The 22,888-nt window shown below is 42.0% G+C and overlaps 1 protein-coding gene across 1 annotated transcript in view; it reads left to right on the top strand.

Moving 5' to 3' along the window:
* Positions 1 to 22,888, top strand: part of CAT (catalase) — a 24,978-nt gene extending 2,090 nt beyond the window's left edge. Inside the window, exons 2-13 of the mRNA XM_005864410.2 lie at positions 6,222 to 6,393; positions 7,499 to 7,609; positions 8,782 to 8,912; positions 9,360 to 9,464; positions 10,041 to 10,166; positions 13,326 to 13,517; positions 14,720 to 14,872; positions 16,128 to 16,266; positions 19,595 to 19,728; positions 20,840 to 20,947; positions 21,752 to 21,835; positions 22,157 to 22,888. Coding sequence (XP_005864472.1) covers positions 6,222 to 6,393; positions 7,499 to 7,609; positions 8,782 to 8,912; positions 9,360 to 9,464; positions 10,041 to 10,166; positions 13,326 to 13,517; positions 14,720 to 14,872; positions 16,128 to 16,266; positions 19,595 to 19,728; positions 20,840 to 20,947; positions 21,752 to 21,835; positions 22,157 to 22,222 — 1,521 coding nt within the window. The 3' untranslated portion in view covers positions 22,223 to 22,888. The remainder of the gene's footprint in view (positions 1 to 6,221; positions 6,394 to 7,498; positions 7,610 to 8,781; positions 8,913 to 9,359; positions 9,465 to 10,040; positions 10,167 to 13,325; positions 13,518 to 14,719; positions 14,873 to 16,127; positions 16,267 to 19,594; positions 19,729 to 20,839; positions 20,948 to 21,751; positions 21,836 to 22,156) is intronic.

The following is a 22,888-nucleotide window of genomic DNA, read 5'->3' on the forward strand; positions in this document are numbered from 1 at the left end:
CCCCCCATCCCCCCGCCTTCACCACACTATTGTCTGTGCCCATGGGTTATGCATATATACATAAAAGTTCTTTACTTGATCTCTCCTCACCCACCCAACCAGCCCCCCTTTCCCTCTGAGATTCATCAGTCTGTTCCATGCTTCTATATGTCGGGATCTCTTTTGTTAATCAGTTTATTTTGTTCATTAGGTTCCACATATGAGTGAGGTCATGTGAGTTTTTTATGAGTTTTTCATCATAGCGAACCCGAGACTTGGAGTCTTACTCATCAAGCACGCGCACCTAGTTGTGGCAGAGTCAAACCCAGATCTTGGCTCTTGGAGACAGGACTCTCTCCGTACCCAATGGTTGCTACATCTTGGTTCACACAGAAGTTTGCATGAACACTCGGTGAATTGCAAAAAATATGGGCAATGTAATGAGTTTTACATAGAACAAAATTTACTCCTTTTGAAAGGACTCCCCTTTATTCTGAGACTAGCTTGCCTCTGTCTTCATTGTTTGGGAGAATCATGAACTGTTTGTTAAATCATGGTGACCCGGCTGATGATTTACCCTACATGGTTTGCCCAGGTCAGACACAGCTGGCCCACAAAGCACATATGTACTTGGGGAACTCATGGTTGGAATGCTGCTGTCTCCTCTGCCCGTGGCGTTGTAATGCACTGTGCAGTTGTCCTGATTGGAATGTCTTCGTATTCCTCACCTTTCGCTGCTCTGAGTGAAAACAGCTTATTTTTTTGAAGTGTCCTCCACCCTATACCTCCCAAGAGGAATTTTGCATATGTCATAAAGCCTGTATAATTTTCCAGTGTTTTAGTATAAAAACGTTTCTAACATTCGGAAAAGTTGAAAGAATTGTGCAGTGTATCTCCATATACCCACCCTCTGGATTCTACACTGAATATTTTGCTATATATGTTTTATTTCATGTATTCTCTCTGTCCATCCCTCCATATATTCATTCTCCTACTTTTGGGGGGTGCATTTCAGAGTAAGTTGTAGATATCAGTAGACTTGACCCCATGAACACCAAGCATACACATGAACAGAGTTCAATGTTAATGTTTTTAAGGTAAATACTTATACACAGAGAAATACACAAATATTAAGTGGATCATTCTATGATATATACACCTGTGAATCCTATTCCTTTATCAAGATATAGAAGATTATCACCGCCCTGGAAAGTTCCCTCATGCTGTTTCCCAGGCATTTCCTTCAATCCCTCTGCAGGCAACTACTGTTGATTTTCTTTTTTAACTTTTGATTTTTGTACTTTTTGTTAATGCTTCATTCAGCAAAAGTGTTTTAAGACTGTGTTAGCTGGTTTGGCTCAGTGGATAGAGTGTTGGCCTGTGGACTGAAGGGTCCCAGGTTCGATTCCGGTCAAGGGCACATGCCTGGGTTGCGGGCTGGATCCTCAGTGAGGGGTTGGGAAGGAGGCAGCTGATCAATGATTCTCTCTCATCATTGATGTTTCGGTCTCTCTCTCCCTCTCCCTTCCTCTCTGAAATCAATAAAAATATTTTTTTTAAAAAAGTGTTCTAAGACTAAAAAAATGTTTTCAGATTCATTCATATTGTTGCATATATCAAACTTTATTTTTTTTTTTTATTGCTTAGTAGTATTCTGTTGAATAATATACCATTTGTTTATCCTGGAGCTGGATACCTGGGGTATTTTCAGTGTTTGGCTATTATGAATAAAACTGCTATGAAAAATATTATACAAGTCTTTTTGTGCACATATACTTTCAGTTCTCTTAGGAAATACGTCGGCGTAGAGTTGCTGGGTCATAGAGTATGTGAATGTTTTAAAATATGTCTTTATTGATTTCAGAGAGGGGGAGGGAGAGAGAGAATAATCAATGAGAGAGAACCATTGATCAGCTGCCACCAGCACAACCCCTAGTGGGGATCGAGCCCTAACTGGGAATGGAACCATGACCTCCTGGTTCACTAATTGACGCTCAACAATAATGACCCACACCGGCCTGGCCAGTCTTTTCATTTTAGCTATTCTGGTGGGTGTGAAGTGGTATCCGATTGCAGTTTTAATTTACATTGTTCTGATGACCAGTGGTGCTGAGAAAAAGTAAACACAGAAACAAGAATTTGGAATTTGTTATTACCTTAACTTCTTTTTCCCAAAGTGGTTGTACCCTTTTAGGCTTCCATCATCAGCGTGAGAGTTCTAGTTGCTCCACTTAATATTTGTGTATTTCTCTGTGTATTCTGTCAGCTTTTCGTGTCCATCTTTTTCTCTCTCTTACATGATGAGCCAGAGTGGTTTGAGGTTGAGGAGGGGAGTGAGTACCTGCAGTCATTGAGGGCTTCAGGCTGAAAGAGGCCACTCCTTTGTGGACACATGACCTTTAAGATTGCCCTGGGCATCGCTGTCTAGCTACAGAGGGTCAGGGAGCATGGAGGAGTGTGTGTGAGAGGTTTAGGGGCCAAGCTAGAAGTGGTGTAGGTCACTTCTACTCATATTCCATTGGCCTGAACTCTGTCACATGGCCACATCTAGCCATGAGGGAGGCTGGGAAACGTAGTCTACCTCTGTGTCCAGGTAGTTTACCCTACTGCATTATCCAAACCATACAAAACATGTTTGGTGAACATCTATCCAGCCATTTTCTTGTGATGTGATGAAAGGCTGGATAGATTTTCATAATGTGTCTGTCTGCCTCTCTCTCTCTCTCTTTATCCCTCCCTCCCTCCTTCCCTCTTTCTCTTCCTCTTTAAGGAAGGACATGATCTCTTTTTAAAGATTATGTCCTTTTTACTTTCTGACATGAAAATATTCTTTCTGTTAGAAAATTATGACAGGAATGGATAGTGTGTTTTTTAAATCTCTTCTTGCTTGGCCCATGCTTTTGCTCACATGGGCAGCGTTGTATCCCCGTCCTCCTCCTCACTCCCCAGGCTGTTTTTACTTTTACTGGACTGTGCAAGCTTTACCTGTCGGAACTCCTGTCGGAGCGCACCATGCTGCCTCCTCCTCCTCCAGGACCCAGGCGCAGAATGCCAAGCTGGGTGGATCCTCTGTTGGAACCAGAGCGTCAGCAAATGTGAAAGCAATTTATTGGGCGTCTTTCCTTGTGGTCAGGTTTTGTTGCTGTTAAGTGAACTGGGAGTTTTGTAAACTTGAATCAGATATGTCCTTAGGTACGACTTGGACCGTCTTAACTATCTTTATTTCTCGTTCTCTCGGAATACATTGAGGGGAGGGAGGTGATGCTGCAGGCGTTCCCAGTCTCTTTGGATGGAACTTAACCGGGAGCTTTGTGGCTCACTGCTTAGAATGCCATGGGCTGGCTCTTCCACTGGGACACTTAGGCTTCATTAGTGGCCTCTGCTCCCTTAAAAATTGGAGGCTTTGTATGTCTCAGGCCTTACCTTTTTAACCAGTTAACTGCCAAGCGTCCAAAATGGAAACCATCCCACTTGTGTTTACAGACACTTACGGGGTACAAAGGGTTAAAAAGTTTCCTTTTTTTTTTAACCTGGGAGAGAGGTTGGGTCTTAGCTCATCCTTTCCTGTCAGTGAGTCATAAGACAGTGCCTGCAGGGTCTGTGTATTTTTTTTTTTAGTAATTGCATTGATGTGATGCTGCCAATATTTGGGATGGAGAAAGGGTGACTGATAATTTAATTCACTATACACATGTGCTTTCACTTCTCTTAGTAACTAAATTTACCTAGGAATGGAATTGCTGGGTCATAGTGTGGGGGAGAGAGATAGGGGCAGACAGACACATGATGAGTAATGGAATAAACATTTCTAAGCTTCTATTTCTGTTTGTCGAAATCTAGAACACTTCATATTTTTTCTCCAGGTAAGAAAAGAGAGGCTGATTGCAAAATATAAAACGAGCAGTTCTGTTTTTCTCTCTGTATGTTTTGTTCTGTATTTTCTTTCTAAGTATTTTGACCACTGTAGTTTCTATTACAAAAAGTAAAGGAATATTTTACATTTGTGGATCAATTATCCTTCCTTTCTTGATCCTCTTTTTCTTTCTTCTTCCCTACTTTTTTTTTTAAGGGTCCCTGCCAGTTCTCAGTGCTCCCAGACGTATTTAATAGACAGTTTCAAGACAGAGAAAACCTCGTTTGCAATAGCTATTACTCCGTGCATTTTAACGATTTCATTTTCCAGAGTGTTACTCTAAATGTTTGCTGGTTATTGAAAACCACTAGCGATGTTGTGATCATTTCGTGTTGGCAACTCATCAAGAACAGAGGAAAAAAGTTCCCCTGGTGATTCCACTGATAGCTAGGGCTAAAAAATTAAGGTTTAGGTTTAAACTAAAGGTTAAATTGCACAAGTTCACTCCTTTTTCGGATTCATTTTTCTACTTTAAGTTTTAAATGGAAGTGTACAGTGTCACATGTATTAGCACATGTGTATCTGCAAAAGAGAGTGGTGTGATTGGCGGTAACTGTGGACCCTTAAACTTTTGTACAGTTCCGAAGGGTTTGCTGCTGGATGGGTAGGGAGAGGGCCTGACTGGATGCCTGCACGTCTGTCATGGCTGTTGGGTCAGTTTCTCACAGCCAGTGAAGTGGTAGCATACATGTGCTTACGTGTGTGGCCTGCATTTTGCAGACATTTACTCTTTTAATCCCTGTATTAACTCTGGGAGGTAGTCATTTTTTTTTCCATTCTGTAGATGAAAAATTGCAACTCAGAAATAATAAGTAACTAGCTAGTAGCTGCTCATCTGGTAACTGGCAGGGCTGGAAGTTGGACCCAGGCTCTGTGGGGGCAGGACGCAGGATTTCTCCACGGTGCCGAGTTGACTTCCCATTTCACTGTGAGCAGAACGCTAGTGGCTACAGGGATTGTATTAGGGCATGTGAGGGCCTTTTTTATTAATTTTTCAAATTCCAAGATCTCTCTTTTTTAAAAATATATTTTTATTGATTTCAGGGAGGAAGGGAGAGGGAGAGAGAGAGAGAAACATCAATGGTGAGAGAGAATCATTGCTCGGCTGCCTTCTGCACTCCCATTAGTGGGGATTGAGCCCTCCACCCAGACATGTGCCCTAATCAGGAATCGAACTGTGACCTCCTGGTTCCTAGGTCTACGCTCAACCACTGAGCCACACCAGCTGGGCCCAAGATCACTTTTATTCAGTGCATTTTCCCAAAGAGCTCACGGTACTTTTATGGTTTAAGTGATTTCCCTCCCATCTTCCCTTCTAGAGAAGAGGCAGGTATTAACTGTATTTTAAAGTTCGGGACGGATATGCGCTAAGTTATATACTCCACTCCAGGTGGTGGAAATTCTGAGCATAGTGCTTTTTTGGGTAAGTGAGGTCGGTACCGTTAACTTTCATCAGTAGACGTTTTTGAGTTGTTCTCCTGGGACAGAGGTGGTGTAGCTTGGTTTCACCCACACATCTCCTCTGCCTTCCCAGTGAGGGGGACATGGAGAGGTGGTTGTCTGAGTCAGAGATAGAGTGTGTGACGATGGAACAAGGATCATGTGGGGCTTAGAAAAACGCTGCTCCCACCCTAGAGAAGGGACAGCTTCGGATGTCGCTGAAATTGGAGAATTGAGTGGATTAAAACATGCTTGATTACGGTAAAATAACCTATTGTACTTCAGAGACATTTGACATCTTTAGAAGATTACTACTATTATCCATCTTACCAGTTACAGTTTGTTTTCAGTGACAATGAAAGCTGTTGACCTTTTCTACTTGGGGAATGGAAAAGAAATGTTGCCGATAGCTGGGATACACACTGCTTGAGGGAAATGGGCAGGATGGCCCACTGTGACATCTATAAAGTGTAATAAAGCATGTGTGAGTGCTGAGTACCGTGCTCGCTGCCATAGCTTCTCAGAGGCCACCTTCTCACTCTTCGTTTGGACACTCGGTGTTGTACGATCCCTTCTTTGGGGATCCTTACCTGGGGGTGGAGCTGATGACTGTATTTGCAACAGGAGCTGAGCAGGTTCGCGGGTTATTTATCTTCCTGTTCTTCGGAGCAGACTTCTTAGCAGATTGGGGTTGAGATTTCTCAAGGACTTCTGAGACCTGATTATAAATTCCAAGCAATGAAATGTAAAGACTTTGGGTAGAAAGTATGAACATTGCAAAATGATGTACCTATGGCAGTGCAAATGACCGTCTTTTAAAATTATTATCATTATCACTTTTTATTTTGTACTGACTTGCCTGCACTCTTTTCCTTTCGTGTTTGCTTAGAAACCTGATGTCCTCACCACCGGGGCCGGTATTCCAATAGGGGACAAACTTAATACTATGACAACAGGACCCCGGGGGCCCCTCCTGGTTCAGGATGTGGTTTTCACCGATGAAATGGCTCACTTTGACCGGGAGAGGATTCCTGAGAGAGTGGTGCATGCTAAAGGAGCAGGTGAGAGCTGTGTCCACTTGTTGTCAAAGGATTGTTTCAGAACACGGGTTAAAAATGATTTCTCATTTCAAAGAAGTGCCAAATCTCCATCCCTGGGAGAAAGGAAAAGGTGTCCATCAAAATAGGAATTAGTAGTTACATGATGCTCATTTCCCTGGATGAAACATTGTGTATAAAATACTTTATTTTATTGAAAACAAAAGTAATCTCCCTTTTCTGCCATTATGCAGTTTAGTGAAGAAATACAAATATGATATACAGACATGGACATACCATAACTAGGTTTAGATGTTGCACTAACTGAATAAACAATGGCACAGACTGTGCAGAATTAAGGATAGTTGGGTTAGGATGGTGGGTTTGTGGTGATTTTTCCTTTTTTGTTCAAAATATCTGTAAAACGTTTACCTTGCTTTTAATTACAGAAACAAAAGATGGAGGTGGTATTGAAAAGAAAGCTAAAAACTCAATAGGAAAAAGGAAGCTTGATAGAAAGGAAGAAACAGTCTTTCTCTTAGCTGCTTACTCGGACTCCCTGATTTCTTTATTTCCTCTTCTTCCATCTTCTCTAGTTTTTTCATTTGTTTTTTTGGCCTGGCTTTTCCATGGTGACTTTGGTGTGTTGTGCGGTTTGTTGTTTGGCTCTGTGATGTCCTTCCTTCGTGTTTATTGCTTTCCTTGTGTTTTCTTCTCTTCTCCTGTTCTTTTCTCTTCTAGGTCCTCCCTGTACTTCAAGGCCCTCTCAGGCCCTATGTCCTTGGGGCCACCTTGATCAGTTACTGCCAGCCCCACCCCTGTCTTCCTGCTCTTGGCTCCAGCTGTACAGCCCTCAGTTTAGCACTGTAATAGGGCTTTGACTTTTACTCCTGTCATTTTGTGTTTGGACACCTCCCCTTGCCCTAGCATCAGGGATGCCATACTGGTCGGTGATACAGGAGTTTGCACTCTACAAATGCTTGTTGGTTTAAATTGATTTCATATTGGAAGCTCCCAGAAGGCCAGTTTCAAGGCTAACCCATCAGTTTCTCTGGTCACCCAGATGCCTGTTGAGGGCCTGATAGTCTGAGTGACAGTCTCATGAGAATGTCTGTGTCTTTCTCGTTAGGGGCCTTTGGCTACTTTGAGGTCACGCACGACATTACCAAATACTCCAAGGCGAAGGTGTTCGAGCATATTGGAAAGAGGACTCCCCTTGCAGTTCGATTCTCCACTGTTGGTAAGTCAGTCTGTTTGCGGGACCTGTATTCCCGCACCTTATTTGGGGCATTTGTAATTTCAAGAAAACTTTGTTAAGAAGACAGAAAACAAGCACTTCTTCAAATCATTGCCACGTGTTACAGTAGAAAAAATATCTTGCAACATGTAGGACGTTACTTATATATCTCTTTGTTGAGGTCTAAGGAAATCACACTTGAACCAGGAGGTCACGGTTTGATTCCCACGGTCCTGGGTCAGTCCATGCAATGCTGTGCCATTTGGAAAGAACTTTGCCACAAGTGGTGGTGCCTCAGACGGAGCATGGAGTTGGTGCTCTTGTTCAGTCACCACGATGACAGCTGCCCCTTTTTGAGAATTAACTCCATGCCACCCATGCTTTACGGACATTAGCTGTCATCTAATGTGTAGTTTTACTTTGCAGAGAGGGATGAGTTCTGTTGCAGAGAGGTTAAGTGATTTTTCTCATGTCACGGAGCTAGTGAGAATTAGATTTGCCAGGCTACATCTTAACACACCACAATGTTGTGATTCTGTTCAATCTGTTTGTGCACTTTTAAAATTCTTGGGAATGCAAATCTAAATGAAATCAAGAATAAGAACCTATATGTCAACTCATTTTCTTAATATGAAACTCGTAATTCTGCTAACTTGTGTTCTCTTTGCTCACCACCTTATCTTCATAATTATTCTCTCCCCTTATTTTAATTTAAATTTTAATTTCCTGTTCGAACAAAGCTTTCTCATTATGTCGAATGAATAATCTTTTCAGCTGTTATTACATAGACAGGCAAACCTCCGGATATTGTGCTTTCAGCTCCAGACCATCCCAATAAAGCAGTTATCACAATAAAGCCAGTCATAGGCTTTTTGCTGGTGGAGGGTCTTGCCTTCCATTTGTAAAATTCGAAACATCGGTGATATAAAGTGCAATAAAGCGAAAGCACAATAAAACGGGGTATGCCTGTCTTGCTGTCCATTAATTCTTTTGTTTAATTTGTAGACCAACTTAGCTGGTGGATGGTAGAAATAATAACCTAGGCACTTCCACACCTAATTTACGTCTAGGAAATGGATTGGACAGGCTAGATATCAGCGTTTCTTTATGACTCTAGGCTTATTGGGGGCAAAGTGCTCTGCGTCTGCTTCATTTCCCCCATTTGAATCTTCTAGCTGGAGAATCGGGCTCAGCCGACACCGTTCGTGACCCTCGTGGGTTTGCAGTGAAATTTTACACCGAGGATGGTAATTGGGATCTTGTTGGGAACAACACCCCCATTTTCTTCATCAGGGATGCCATATTGGTAGGTGATAGCGTATTTTGCACTCTACAAGTGCTCGTTGGTTTAAATTGATTTCAAATTCTCTTTATAGATTGGCATTTGAGGTGCAGTCCTGGGAAAGACAGGAAGAAGAGAATCCGGGTCAGAGGGATTGCCTTCTAAGACATATCTTTCTGTAGTTAATGTCTTCTTATAAGATCAAATTATGACAGTTACCATTGGGCTTGGATTTGGCATTTTAGTCTTCACTGACTTAATGGGAAGAGTCCAATTTTCCTTGCAGAGCATGGAAGATTAATAAAAACAGGAGGAGGGTAAATTTCATGTTAGGGTTTGGCAGTTTAAAATTCTAGGATGATGTTCGGAATTATAATCCATCAACCTAGCAACAGGCATTGTATAATATTCGATACCATAATTCCTGTAAGCATCATTTGTTTTTTATTCTCTCTCTCTTTTTCCATTTAGTTCCCGTCCTTCATCCACAGCCAAAAGAGAAACCCTCAAACGCACCTGAAGGACCCAGACATGGTCTGGGACTTCTGGAGCCTGCGGCCCGAGTCTCTGCATCAGGTGGGAACACTGCTTTTTCCTTGGGTCACAATATGGCACCTGGGAGGGAACTGGGATCATGCCTCAGAGTGTGTTTCTCCAGTTTTGACTGTTTCATTGGAATTGGTTTCTGACTTTCTTTTTGGGAGGCTTACTCAGATTTCTTGATCTCGAATAATTTTATAATGACCGATCTTATTAATCTTGCCCTGATCATAGACCTTAAGTGATGCTAGAAACATTATCAGTTGAAATTTAGCAATATTAAGGATCAAAGTCTCTAGTATGAAGTATTAGGGAAATGAGGGGAAAGTAGTGCAAACAAATTTACTCTTAAAATAAATTTTGAATAGCAAGTTAGGCTAGTTTTCAGGTTTATTTTAGTTTTTCTTTGTAGAGGTTAATGATTTATCTATCATTCTGCTTTAAAATTCTTCTTTTAAAAAAAATAAATGATGGTAATGGTAACCCTTCTTGTAGGTACTTGGTTAGTATGTTTCATGCTAGGGACTTTCTGGACATGTAGGAGTGTCTTAAAAACCTAGGATGTTTTGATTTAAATGGAAAAATATTAGGTGTTATTTTTCTGTTCCTTAGGTCTCCTTCTTGTTCAGTGACCGGGGGATTCCAGATGGACACAGGCACATGAATGGATATGGGTCGCATACTTTCAAGCTGGTTAATGCGAATGGAGAGGCAGTTTATTGCAAATTCCATTATAAGGTACATGCTTTCCTTTGGGGCAAGGGATAAAAGGCTCCCACCACCCACATCTCCTTAATTCTGCGGATTAGGCAGAGATGCAAAAGATCAAGGCCTCTCCACTCTTCCCCTTACTTCCACCCCCAAGGATGAGAAGTACTGATCTACTTGATTAGTACCGTGAATCTTTTGTTTTCTGCCACCTGTTCACCTGCTCAGTCAGAACTGTGTGTAGTCTTCTTTTCATGTGGCTAGAGAGGGTAAGATGACACAGCTGCTGTCCATTGTCAAGCTTTTTTCTCCTCCTGGACCCTGGGCACTCTGCCATACATATTTGGGAAAATGTTTCTTTTGTGCTGGCTTTCTGGTGCGGGCAGGTGCACATTGAAATTCTTTTCTCCCTGGAGAGGGAAGATCTAAGGTTTTTATTTGGGCTCAAAAGTAATAAGATAATACAGGCCTCCAGACTGCTCACCTAATAAGATAATACTAGGCCAATGGAGATTTCTATCTGGTTTAGCCTAGTTCTCTAGAGTTCTTTGTTGGAGTTTTAGAGTCAAGCCTTTGCAAACAGTAAAGTATCACGCTTTGCCTTTCCTAGCCCTTATTCACTGTTCTGAACATAGATATATATTGGGGTCCAGGAGGGGACTACGGCAGAAGTGGGGCATTCTGTCAGCAATACCTATCTCACTGTTACTTTCCAAATCCGATGCGATCTTTCCAAATACATTTCTCCTAACATTTTAATTCATCCATCCACGTATTGAGCATTTATTGAGAGGGCATATGGTGAACAAGAAAAATAAGTAAAATCAATTACAAACATTAGAAAATAAAAATTCTATTTTTTAAAAAAATATATTTTATTGATTTTTACAGAGAGGAAGGGAGAGGATAGAGAGTTAGAAACATTGATGAGAGAGAAACATCGATCAGCTGCCTCCTGCACACCTCCTACTGGGGAATGTGCCCACACCAAGGTACATGCCCTTGACTGGAATCAAACCTGGGACCCTTCAGTCCGCAGGCTGATGCTCTATCCACTGAGCCAAACCGGCTAGGGCATATTTTTTAAATTTACTTTCGTATGATCAGTTACCTTTGGGGAGGTTTTTGAGAGCCCTTTAATTAACTGAAATGTTTTAAAGGGCTCTCTTAATCTTGCCATTTGTTAGGATAAGCAGTATCCCATGAGAACTCTAGAAGGTTATTAGAAAACCTCTGGTGTCTAAGAACTTGTTTCCAAAACTCCTGCTAAAATAAGAAGAGACAGAGGTGAACTCATGACAAATGGCGTCTCCCTTTAATGACCTCACAAAGATCTGCTTTCTTCTTTCCTGTCTTAATATTTACTTGAACAACTAACTAGTATGTAGGTATATCAAACAGAAAAACCGTCACTCCTCTTTATACTTATGACTCGGATCTATAATCTTTGGCAAGGAATACGTTGGCTGGCTTGAATGTGGCCCATGGGCTTGTCATTGTCAAAAGAAGTGTTAGAGTAAGACTAAATCCGTGGTCGGCAAACCGTGGCTCGCAAGCCACATGCGGTTCTTTGGCCCCTTGAGTGTGGCTCTTCCACAAAATACCACGTTCGGGCGTGCACGTACAGTGTGATTGAAACTTCATGGCCCATGTGCAGAAGTTGGTATTTTGTGGAAGAGCCACACTCAAAGGGGCCAAAGAGCCGCATGTGGCTCGCGAGCCGCGGTTTGCCGACCACTGGACTAAATGATTGTATCTGGGACAGCTGGCATGGTTGGTGGCTTTGCAGTTAGACCAGCCCAAACTCAGATCTTCCTTCTTCTAGATAACTGTGTCTTGGGCATGTTATTAGAAGTTCTCTGAGCTCCAGTTTTGTGTCTATAAAATTGGGATAATAATACCTGCTGTCCATGGTCCTGGGGAGATGGGCTTGCTTACGGGTCTGTTCAGCAGCGGGCCTGAGGTAGCCTGAGATCTACAGAGATTCATGTCTCGATGATTCTGACCTAAGAGAACTCATTTTTAAGCCCAACAGATTTAATTAAAATCAGGAAGGTGTTGCAATATTATTGCACACTTTAATGTGTTAGCTCTCTGGATGATCTGCCAATGGGAACCTCCATTTTAAAATCCTGGCTTTATTTCTAATAGTAGGAAGGGTTCAAATCTTGCCTCTGGCTAGAGAGTTGGGATTTCTGTGGTCGTAATGGGTTAGTCTTTCAGAGTTGATTTTTGCTAAGGAAGTCTTTCCATGGAGCTTGGTGTGATGGGGATCTTTAGATTAAGATACAGGTGGGAAATTTATTAAAGATCAGTATGGCATGAGATAATAGGAGCACTTGTGAAAATGATTTAACTTCTTTGGATCTTGTTTGGAAAGTCAGAATACTAATTTTATCCACTCATAGTCAGAGAACTGCTTCAGAGTGGCTGTACTGAATGAAGTTCTTTCAGCTCTGTGAACTATGATTCTATAATTTCTTTAAAAAAAAAGGAAGAGTATGGGGGTGGAGGAATACTAGCTGAGTACAATCTCATAATTGACTTGAGCTATTAAAACAAAATTTAAAAATTTCTTAATGCAAAAAGAAAATTTTTTAATTTTATTATTTGTTCATTTAAAAAATACATTTTTATTTTTTCTGACTTGAAAAGTAGCATGAGTATAAAAATTCAAATAGCAACCACTCTGGAAAACTGTTTTGAAGTTCCTCAAGAAATTAAATGTAGAATTACCATATGACCCAGCAACTCCATTTTGAGATATATACTAAAAAAATCCACTGAATTGAACACTTTAAAATGATAAATTTTATGCCAAATTTTTTTATGGGGCTTGTCTGAAGACATTAATACAGCACTCTTTATATGGGCAGAAAAATAAAAATAAACTGTATGTCAACAATTTAAAAAATTTAAATAGTATGGAATGATAAAGGGAAGGATATGACTAATTTTAATATGAATTGAAGAGATGGATTCCCTAGACATTTAAAAGAATCAGATTAATTAAGTAGAATTTCTTGTTGAAAAATTCATATTTGTGTCAGATTTGAACAGTGGGATTACAGTTAGAAGGGAAGGCCCGTCTCTGAGTAGTGTTACTCAGAATCCTACAATGAATTCCTGACTAGAGTTCGCTAACTGTGCCAGTAAGTTTCAGTTTGAACGTTTTCTTTCGTTCTGTAGACTGACCAGGGCATCAAAAACCTTTCGGTTGAAGAGGCAGCAAGACTCTCCCACGAAGATCCTGACTATGGGCTCCGGGATCTCTTCAATGCCATCGCCACAGGCAACTGCCCCTCCTGGACTTTTTACATCCAGGTGATGACCTTCAGTCAGGCAGAAAGTTGTCCATTTAATCCGTTCGATGTTACCAAGGTAAGTCAGTTAACAACTAAGCGGTTTTCTTCTTTAAGTCTCTTTGTACCTAATTTTAACAAATTTCCAGTCAAGCACTCATCATGGCAGGGAAGTCTTTCCCAGCCTGTGAGTGAGTGCTCACCAGCATCTTGCTTCTAGTTCCCGATTGTAAGCTCTTGAATTCGCCTAGGTCAGGGGTGGGCAACTTTTTTGTGAGTGCGTGCCAAACCCAGTAAAAGCTCTGACTCAAAATTCTTCTGCGTGCCAACCCTAATTTTTTGAGAACACGTTACGCCTACTTGATATCTCTTAAGGTGTATGTATGTGAAGAACCTTGAAGAAATAAAATTCATTCGAGCGACAAAAACACAGTATACGATGATGAAAAATACATTTATTTTTTAATGTATACATGTACACTGATAGTCCGACAGAAAACTTTATGACTCCATTTGATATTATCAGTGGGACTTTTGCTGCTGCATCACTGATGACAGAGATTTTACATCAGGTTTATATTTCGTGACCTTCAGAGATATGCATGAGCTACTACTTTCATCCGTCAGGCTACTCCTATTACGAGACTCAACAAAATTCATCACTGAGAACAAAGATTCACAATTGTAAATGGAAGATTATAAGAGAGGGTTTCGCGTGCCAGCAAAAGTTACTGGAGTGCCATGTTTGGCACGCGTGCCAGAGGTTGCCCACCCCTGGCCTAGGTGGCTTGATATATTGTGTTGTTGTTTTTTTTAATTCTCACCCAAGGATATGTGTTTATTGATGTTTAGAGAGAGAGGAAGAGGGAGAGAGAAACATCGATGTGAGAGAGAAATATCAATTGGTTGCCTCCCATAGGTGCCCCAACCTAGGTGTGTGCCCTGACCTGTAATTGGACCCACAACCTTTTGGTTTATGGGGCGATGCTCCAACTAATTAGCCACCTGGCCAGGGCTTGATATATTGCTATTAGCAGGGAGCAAGTTTTGAAAAGCTGATGTACTTTTGCCCAGGGAAAGTGTCAATATTTACTGTTCACTGTTGTGAAAGATTTAATCAATGCACTTATCTTAAGTCCTTATCATCTTATTGGATTAAACATTATTATTTTTACTTATCATCATTGGGCTTCATTCTATTTGAAAGCTGGCATTTTTTGGGGGTACTTTAATTTGCTTCAGTTGGTTGTCTGGTAATTGTGAATATCACATTATTTTTAGGTTTGGCCTCACAAGGACTATCCTCTTATCCCCGTTGGTAAAATGGTCTTAAATCGGAACCCAGTCAATTACTTTGCTGAGGTTGAGCAGCTGGCCTTTGACCCGAGCAACATGCCGCCTGGCATTGAGCCCAGCCCTGACAAGATGCTTCAGGTAAACCTGTGGGTCGGGAGGTACTGAGGCAGGAGTACCTGCAAGTATATGCATGCGCATGGGTACACACACACACACACACACACACACACACTCAAACACACCCTATAATTTGGTGTGATCTTTTGTATGAAGAATTAACTAGAACATCACTTAAACTTTAATTAACCTGGGTCCTTAGCTTTTGTGGGACTGACGAACATTCTGAGATGGGCGTTACAGTATAAACTACGTTTCATGGTAAAGGCCCTCAGTGTGCTAACACTGACACTTAGTCCCTTAGTCTTCAAGAAGTTACGTTAGAAAATGCCACAGGTATTTGTAGGGTATAGAAAGCACTCGCTGTTCAGTCTGTAACTGACAGTAGGGAGTATTTTTTAGTTGATTATAACACCTTGGTCACATTGATTTTATTCATTTCCTCTTCAATGGTGATGCTTGAAGAGACCCGGACATGGCTTTTCCATCTGTAAAAAGACGCGGACATGGTTTTTCAAACTAAATTTATTGTTGTCAGTGGTGAAAGGCAGTGGGTTAATTTAACCATTCGTCTTGGTAACGACCCTAGGCATTCGGTCCTTTTTCTTCACTCTCCGATATGCCCTTTTGAGTGTACAAAGAGTGAAAACTCTCCTGTGGACTAGACATCATAGGAGAATAATTGGCTTAACAGTTACTGAGTAAACCAGTCCTTTTGGATTTTGGACTGTGATCATGAAACAGAAGTGAAAGCTTGCACCCGGCTCAGACTGCAGTGACTGATGGCTGCTGCTGGGCGCGTGTGGTTCCAGTTCAGGTGTCACTCTTTTTTTAAAAAAAATATATTTTTATTGATTTCAGAGAAGAAGGGAGAGGGAGAGATAGAAACATCAATGATGAGAGAGAATCATTGATCGGTTGCCTCCTGCATGTCCCCTACTGGGGATTGAACCTGCAACCTGGTCCTATGCCCTGACCGGGAATTGAACCTTGACCTCCTGGTTCATAGGTTGATGCTCAACCACTGAGCCACACAGGCTGAGCAGGCACCACTCTTTGGAGGCACGCTAAGAGTTCCCTGTTGTATTGAATAATAACTTTTTCCACTTTGACATTGAGAACATCTGAGACTTTTATAGAAAATACGTTTTTCAATAGTTTTAGTTATATTATTAACTAATGTACGTTGAATACCTACCGACATGTACAGTTGATTTTGTAGAATTTTGCTTCTTTTCGTTACTGCTCACAGTGTCCGTTGCATTTATGACTGCAGGGCCGCCTTTTTTCCTACCCTGACACTCACCGCCACCGCCTGGGACCCAACTACCTTCAGATCCCTGTGAACTGTCCCTACCGTGCTCGAGTGGCCAACTATCAGCGTGACGGCCCCATGTGCGTGGTCGACAACCAGGGTAGGCCTAAGACTCTCGGCTCCCTGGGAGGGCGGGGGGCACTGCTGAGCAGAGGGTGGGACAGCGGTTTCCAGTCTGGCCTTGCGGAACCTCCAGCTCTGGGAAGGGGCTCACAGAGGCACTCCTGCCAACCACATAATTTTTGCCCAGCAGCAAAGGTCCAAACTGTCTGAGGACTCTCCATACTGTTGTTATGTTTTATTGAGAATTCCACCTCTGGCTTTCCTTGCTATCCATCCTATAGTGAGAGGCAGGGAGGAAGAACTTGCACAGTGACTGTAGTAGAGTCACGTCTAACATAGGGGTTAGGTTTTAAAGACTCTTCAGAAGTGGACAATTCCTTACATTACCCTGGCTTTTATTTCTCTGAACTTCTGCTGTGCTGTGGAGAAGTCTAGCTAGAATTTGGAGGGGGTAGGAGGAGCTAGAAAATAGGGGATGCAGAGAAAAATCAAGGGGTTCTCCCCCACTGTTTTTTGTCAAGTGAATATAGTTGAATTCATGTAAATCAACTGGTGAGATGAGACTCTGCTGCATTTTGTTTTTTGGAGCTCATTTATCACATTTATGGGTGTTTTTTTTTCTTTAAGTTACACTTTTGGGTGCCATGTACAAATAGCATCTATTTCTAATTATTGTTCTAATTAGAGAATGCTTAGTGAATGTTTTTTCATTTTAATGTTCCACAGTTTAGTAGAGATCGTAGTTTCCTTTTTTATTTTTCTGTTTAGGACATGTGTTTTAATAATAGGCTGCTTACATTGATCTTTTCAGAAATTTTACTATTCAGTTATATCTATAGCCCTAGGTGTCTATATTCAAACAAAGTTAATTTTTTCTAAGATAAGGATTTTACATGTGCCCTAAAGGAAATTTGGAAACTGTAAGATAAAAGGGAGAAGAAAAACCCACTTGTGGTCCCAACCCCCACAAGCCACAACTGTTCCATTTTGTTACATTTCTTGCCAGTCTTTTATGAATTTTTTTATACATTTACGATTGTTTTGCATATATAATTTTGGGCCTTGCACTTGTTACTATTATCACTAAGCCTTTTCCATTATGTAACAAGTTTATATGCTCACTAACTGATTACATTGGGGGGTGACCCTGTTTCTGCTCTCTGAGGTATGGAGTGTATCATTGCCCAAAGTAATTGATACTTCTTGTGTCTGTCTTGTGCATCTTTTTTCTAAAGTGATTTTTTATTGATACTTCTTGTGTCTGTCTTGTGCATCTTTTTTCTAACGTGATTTTTTATTTCATTCGTATCCTTTGGTCCTTTGTTATTGAGACTGGCTATTACTGAGAATTGTTCACTTGTGAAGAGTCAGAGAAGTTCATGCATGTTTTGGAACTTCATTAATAAGTAATAGCTTCTTTCTCTCTCTCTCTCACCTGAGGATATTTTCCCATTGATTTTTAGGGAGAGTGGAGGAGAGAGGGAAAGACAGAGAGAGACATCAATGTGAGAGAAACACATCGACTGGTTGCCTCCTGCCCGAGCCCCGACAAGGGCCCGGGCCAGGGAGGAGCCTGCAACCTAGGTACGTGCCTTTGCCCGGAATCGAACCTGGGACCCTCTGGTCCGCAGGCTGACGCTCTATCCACTGAGCCAGACCAGCTAGGGCAGTAATTGCTTCCTGTTTACCATTCTAGTGGTATACATGTGAAAAACTGTGTGTGTATACAACCTTTGCCTCCTTGTTTTAAAAGTGTAACATTTGGGCTGTGCTCTTAAAGCTCAGTGAAAGTGCTTAATTGTTCCCAGGAGTCAATGACTTGAAGACAACTCCCACTTTGAGTAAAGGCCAGAGCTTATTTGGAAATAGAACTTAAACATTACTCAGTTGGGCACATTTTGAAGAACTAGCACTTAATGCAGAAAACCACTGCGGTGGCTGGTTATTGGGGCACTTTGCTTTCCATGGAGATGTGGTTGGCCTGCAATGCATTTCTGGAGCTAGTGACTGGACTCCATAATAATGTGCTGTCCCCCGTCCTTCTGCATGCACTTGATCGATGTGATAGGAGGCACCTCTTAATTATCCGCTCTGGGCAGTCTGTGTATTCTGGCAATGTGCTGGGTAAAATCCCAGCCCCAGACTGGTTTGCTCAAGCCACTTAGCATGTTTCTAGGCCCCTCCTGTAGGCAGTTGTGTGCGCAGATAATTCAGGCTTCTGCTAATATCGGCTAAAGCAGAGTGGAGTTAGAAAAATAAATATGCCAAAATGGGGAGGGGGGCTTCATTTTTTTTCCCAGAAGTCATAAAATTTTTTGATTATATTTTTCACTTCTTTTCCTATAAGTTCAGATAGATGATGCTGATATACTAGGAATATATCAAAGTTTTAAAAATTCCTATTTTATTTATCTTTGGAGAGAAGTCAGAGTGAAGTAGAATTGAATAAAGTCATAATAATACAGGAGAGATACCCTGAGGATCCAAGAGTCTTAACGAAAAGCAAAGCAGAGCTGTGTCATGGGAGTATAGTGTGTGCTGGAATGGAGGAGACAAACGACCCAGAGTTCTAATCCCTGACCTACCACTAATTACTGCCTGGCTTTGCAGTGGTTAAGATCTCAGGGCTCAGTCATTGAAGGAGTGGAGCTGGAACTTGGAGTTGCTCCCAAGAATTCTGTGACTCAGTGTTGGAATCGAACCTGAGCCCGCATGAAATCCTTAAGTTTGGAACGTGTCCTCGGGTCTCATTTTCTATTGGGGGAGGCGGGGCGGGGGTGTCAAATCAAACCTGAAGAAATGTATTTGTACTGACAGGCATCAGATTTCACAGATCTGATCATTGACGTGTTCAAGGGGAATTTGAGATCTCTTCATTAAGACCTAGAGCAGTAGTTCTCAACCTTCCTAATGCCGCGACCCTTTAATACAGTTCCTCATGTTGTGGTGACCCCCAATTTCATTGTTACAAATTGAACATAATTAAAGCATCGTGATTAATCACAAAAACAATATGTAATTATATATGTGTTTTCCGGTGGTCTTAGGCGACCCCTGTGAAAGGGTCGTTCGACCCCCAAAGGGGTCGCGACCCACAGGTTGAGAATCACTGACCTAGAGTGAGGCAGCCCATGCGAACGTTTGGAAGATGGCAGTATTCTCTAAGAATCTGAGTATTGCCTGTGGGTAAATATGGTACATTAAAAATAACATGTGCATGACAAGTAGATGTATGTGTATGTATGTATGTGCATGTGTGTATACATGTACCGTACATGTAATTGAATGTATTTCATATTGCATTGTATGTAGACTCCCTTCATTTTTTCTCCCCCTTAGTGAATCTGTGTGGTTTGCCTTTAAAGGTGGTGCTCCCAACTACTACCCCAACAGCTTCAGTGCCCCAGAACATCAGCCAAAGTTGGCCCTGGAGAGCAGCACCCGCGTCTCCGGGGACGTGCGGCGCTACAACACTGCCAACGATGATAACGTCTCTCAGGTAGTGCCTTCTTTGTCTGCTAGGGGAGTCTGCCAATTCCCCCTCTCAAACTGTCTAACAGGTCTCTTGTCGAATCCAGGAAAGTCATCTCTAATCATACACCAGTCCCTTTACTGGGTGGAGTGGGAGAGTTGTGTTACTCTGCTCTCTCGGTACGAGGGATGCCTCATTTCAGTTCTCCCAAATGTTACCTAAGGTACAGTGGGGGCCATTGGGGAAGAAGTGAGTCCATGGAAATCTAAGAAATGGGCAAGTTAAGCTTGAGGGTAGCAAATCTCAGAATCCGGGCAGGACTGACTGAGTTAAGGGACTAGAGCTGGATTCAAAATAGCTCTGGGAGCCTCAGTAGCGGGAGTGGAGGTATGGGGCGTCCTGTTCACATGACTCTCTTACTCTTCCTCCATCTGTTTTTGCTTTCGAAGCTTTTCTCCTTGTTGCCTCATAGCTTTTGTTGTGACATGGCTGCGGTTTTGCCACGACCGTGCTTGATTTCAGAAATGAGCAGAGGCTATTAGAACTCATGCCTGATACTTAGCTCCTGTTTTTAATTTTAATCTATTGCTATTAATTTTAGCAGCAAACCCAATGATCTAAGGAAAATATCACTTAACATCTATCTTCTCCAAGAAATCTTGATTTTGAATAACAGGATATAAATGAATTAGTTTTTTTTCCCCCCCCTCTGGTTCTGGGTGAATTGAACAAAGGTTGTGCTAACTGGGTATTTGATGATCATTTGCACAGTCTGGACTTCTCAGTATGAAGAGTGTGGTGGGATTTTTAACTGTAGGCTATATTGCCTTATACTTTATAAGCGATTTATTAGCAGTGACTACAAAAGACATTATTAAATAGCTCATTATTAAATGAGCTATTATCAACAACTGAATTCCTCCTATTTGACAAAATAAAACAAAACAAAAAGTGAAGAACTCAACACAAATGACAGTTTTAACTGTAATTTAAGATTATTCTTAACTTCTAAAAACTTCCATTCTTCCGCAAATGGGAAGTCTCACTTTTTCATCTCAAAAGTGGCATCCTGGGTGAGTTTTGCGTGGGATAATGCGGTGATTCCACTGCGCCCACCCTGTGTATGTTCCCTGGGCAGGTGCGGACGTTCTATACGTGCGTACTGAATGAGGAGGAGAGGAAACGGCTGTGTGAGAACATCGCGGGCCACCTGAAGGACGCCCAGCTGTTCATCCAGAGGAAAGCGGTGAGTGAGACCTTGGCAGCTGAAGGGCGGCCTCTGCTGGCTGGAGAAGAGAGTGCAGTTGTGAGAGAACCCGTAACAGGAACAGTGTCCTTTCTATTTTATTTGAGCCAAGTGGACTTAAGAAAATGGGAACTAAGCCCCACTCAGCCTCTGATTACTTTCTCTCCAGTGGATATGGCATATCTCCTGCGGAGAGCCAGACAATTGCCCCGTGAGGTAGCTGGGGCAGGTTGGATCTTAACTTCTTGATGAGAATGACTAGGGCACAGCGTGTAAGGAGCGAACTCTTTGCCTTCTACTCACATGTGCCGAAGCTGTAAGGCTTCCTGTGGATTTATGATGCCCCATCTCATCCTGCTGCCTGCTGGGGCCCAGCCTAGTAGGGAATTCCTGCTTGAAGTGTGTGTGGAATTGCCCAGCACGTGGCCATGACTTTGTATATTTTAAATTCAGGCGGCATCTGGGCCCGTTTCTGAATACAAATCACTGTAACTTGTGTTCCTCTGAGGTCAGCTCTCTACACGCAGTCAGCGCAGCTTGCCTCCTGTGCCTTTTCTCACAGGCGTGTGTGAGGGAGGTGCATTATCTGACTCACCTTGTGGGCGGTGGGCACGTGCAGAAGAATGGCCTGTCTCAGGTTGTGCAGTGCCCGTCAGCGTTGGCACTGGACCCCAGCCTTACTCTGTGTTGTTGACCACTGTGTGGTTCCACTTCCCGAGGAAGCATTCCTTCTCCCCAGAGTGAACACCATGAAACAGACACTGTCCTGGGAGGGACTAAGGTAATGTCTCCATTTATTTTCAGGTCAAGAACTTCAGCGATGTCCATCCTGACTACGGGGCCCGCATCCAGGCTCTGTTGGACAAGTACAACGCCGAGAAGCCTAAGGTGAGCCCAGAGCGGGCCGGCTGAGGCAGAGCGTGTGTGCCCCGGGCTAGACGAGGCATCGTGTGGTTTCCTTCTAGGATAGTTCTCCGCAGGCACAACTATTAGATTTCTCAAAGCAGCTGTTCAGAAACTCACTTGAGATCTAAAGAACTCACGTGCAAAACACGTACTCTTTATTTTAGCTCTGGACAATATAAGGCAGTTTAAGGTGAATGAGTTCTGAATTGTTATTTTTATTTGAGCACAAATTAAAGCTCAGATAAATACCAGGTTGCTGCTGCCCAGCGAGCTAATTAATCTGCTGGTCTTCTTTTAAAACAGAACGCGATTCACACCTTTATGCAGCACGGGTCTCACCTGGCTGCAAGGGAGAAAGCGAACCTGTGAGGGTCGGGGCCCTGGTCTGGAGCCGAGTTGCTCTCCGCCTATGAAGCAAAGCATGGAATTCACACCCATAATCCACTCACCACTCACCTGGATAGAAGATTCTGCTGTGCTAGATGTGCAAACGCAAGTCTTTCAGATGATAATTCCGTTTCCATAGCAAATAATGTAATAATGGCTTTTAATGAAAATGAAGGGGACAATGAAGATTAGGGCTTAAGAATCATTAAAACAACAACAACATGTGTTTGCTTTTGACAGTTGGTTGGATTCTTCACTTGAAATGATCAGAATGAAAGTTTCTAGCAGAAATATAATTTCGTTTGGTAAGAAAAAAAATCTTGGTGAAATTAGTATGTTTACATATCATCTCATGGCCTATTATTTAAAAATATGGTTGTTATATATATGAAGAAAAGATAAAGATAAGCCACTCAGAATTTTTAATTTTTCTGAGTTCCTTATAGGAAAAACACATTTTTAACGCCTTAGTGTCTTTTGAAGATAACCTCAACACCATCATGGCTTAATGCTTATTTCTGCTTGGAACTGATCAGATTTATAAAAACAACAACTTGGAATTACATTTATGCTAACAGCATTGATTTTACAACAGACCGATTTATAATTATTACATTTTTACAATAAAATAATCTGTTCATAAGACTA

Source organism: Myotis brandtii, unplaced genomic scaffold (genome assembly GCF_000412655.1).
Source record: "Myotis brandtii unplaced genomic scaffold, ASM41265v1 scaffold187, whole genome shotgun sequence".
Lineage (NCBI taxonomy): Eukaryota > Metazoa > Chordata > Mammalia > Chiroptera > Vespertilionidae > Myotis > Myotis brandtii.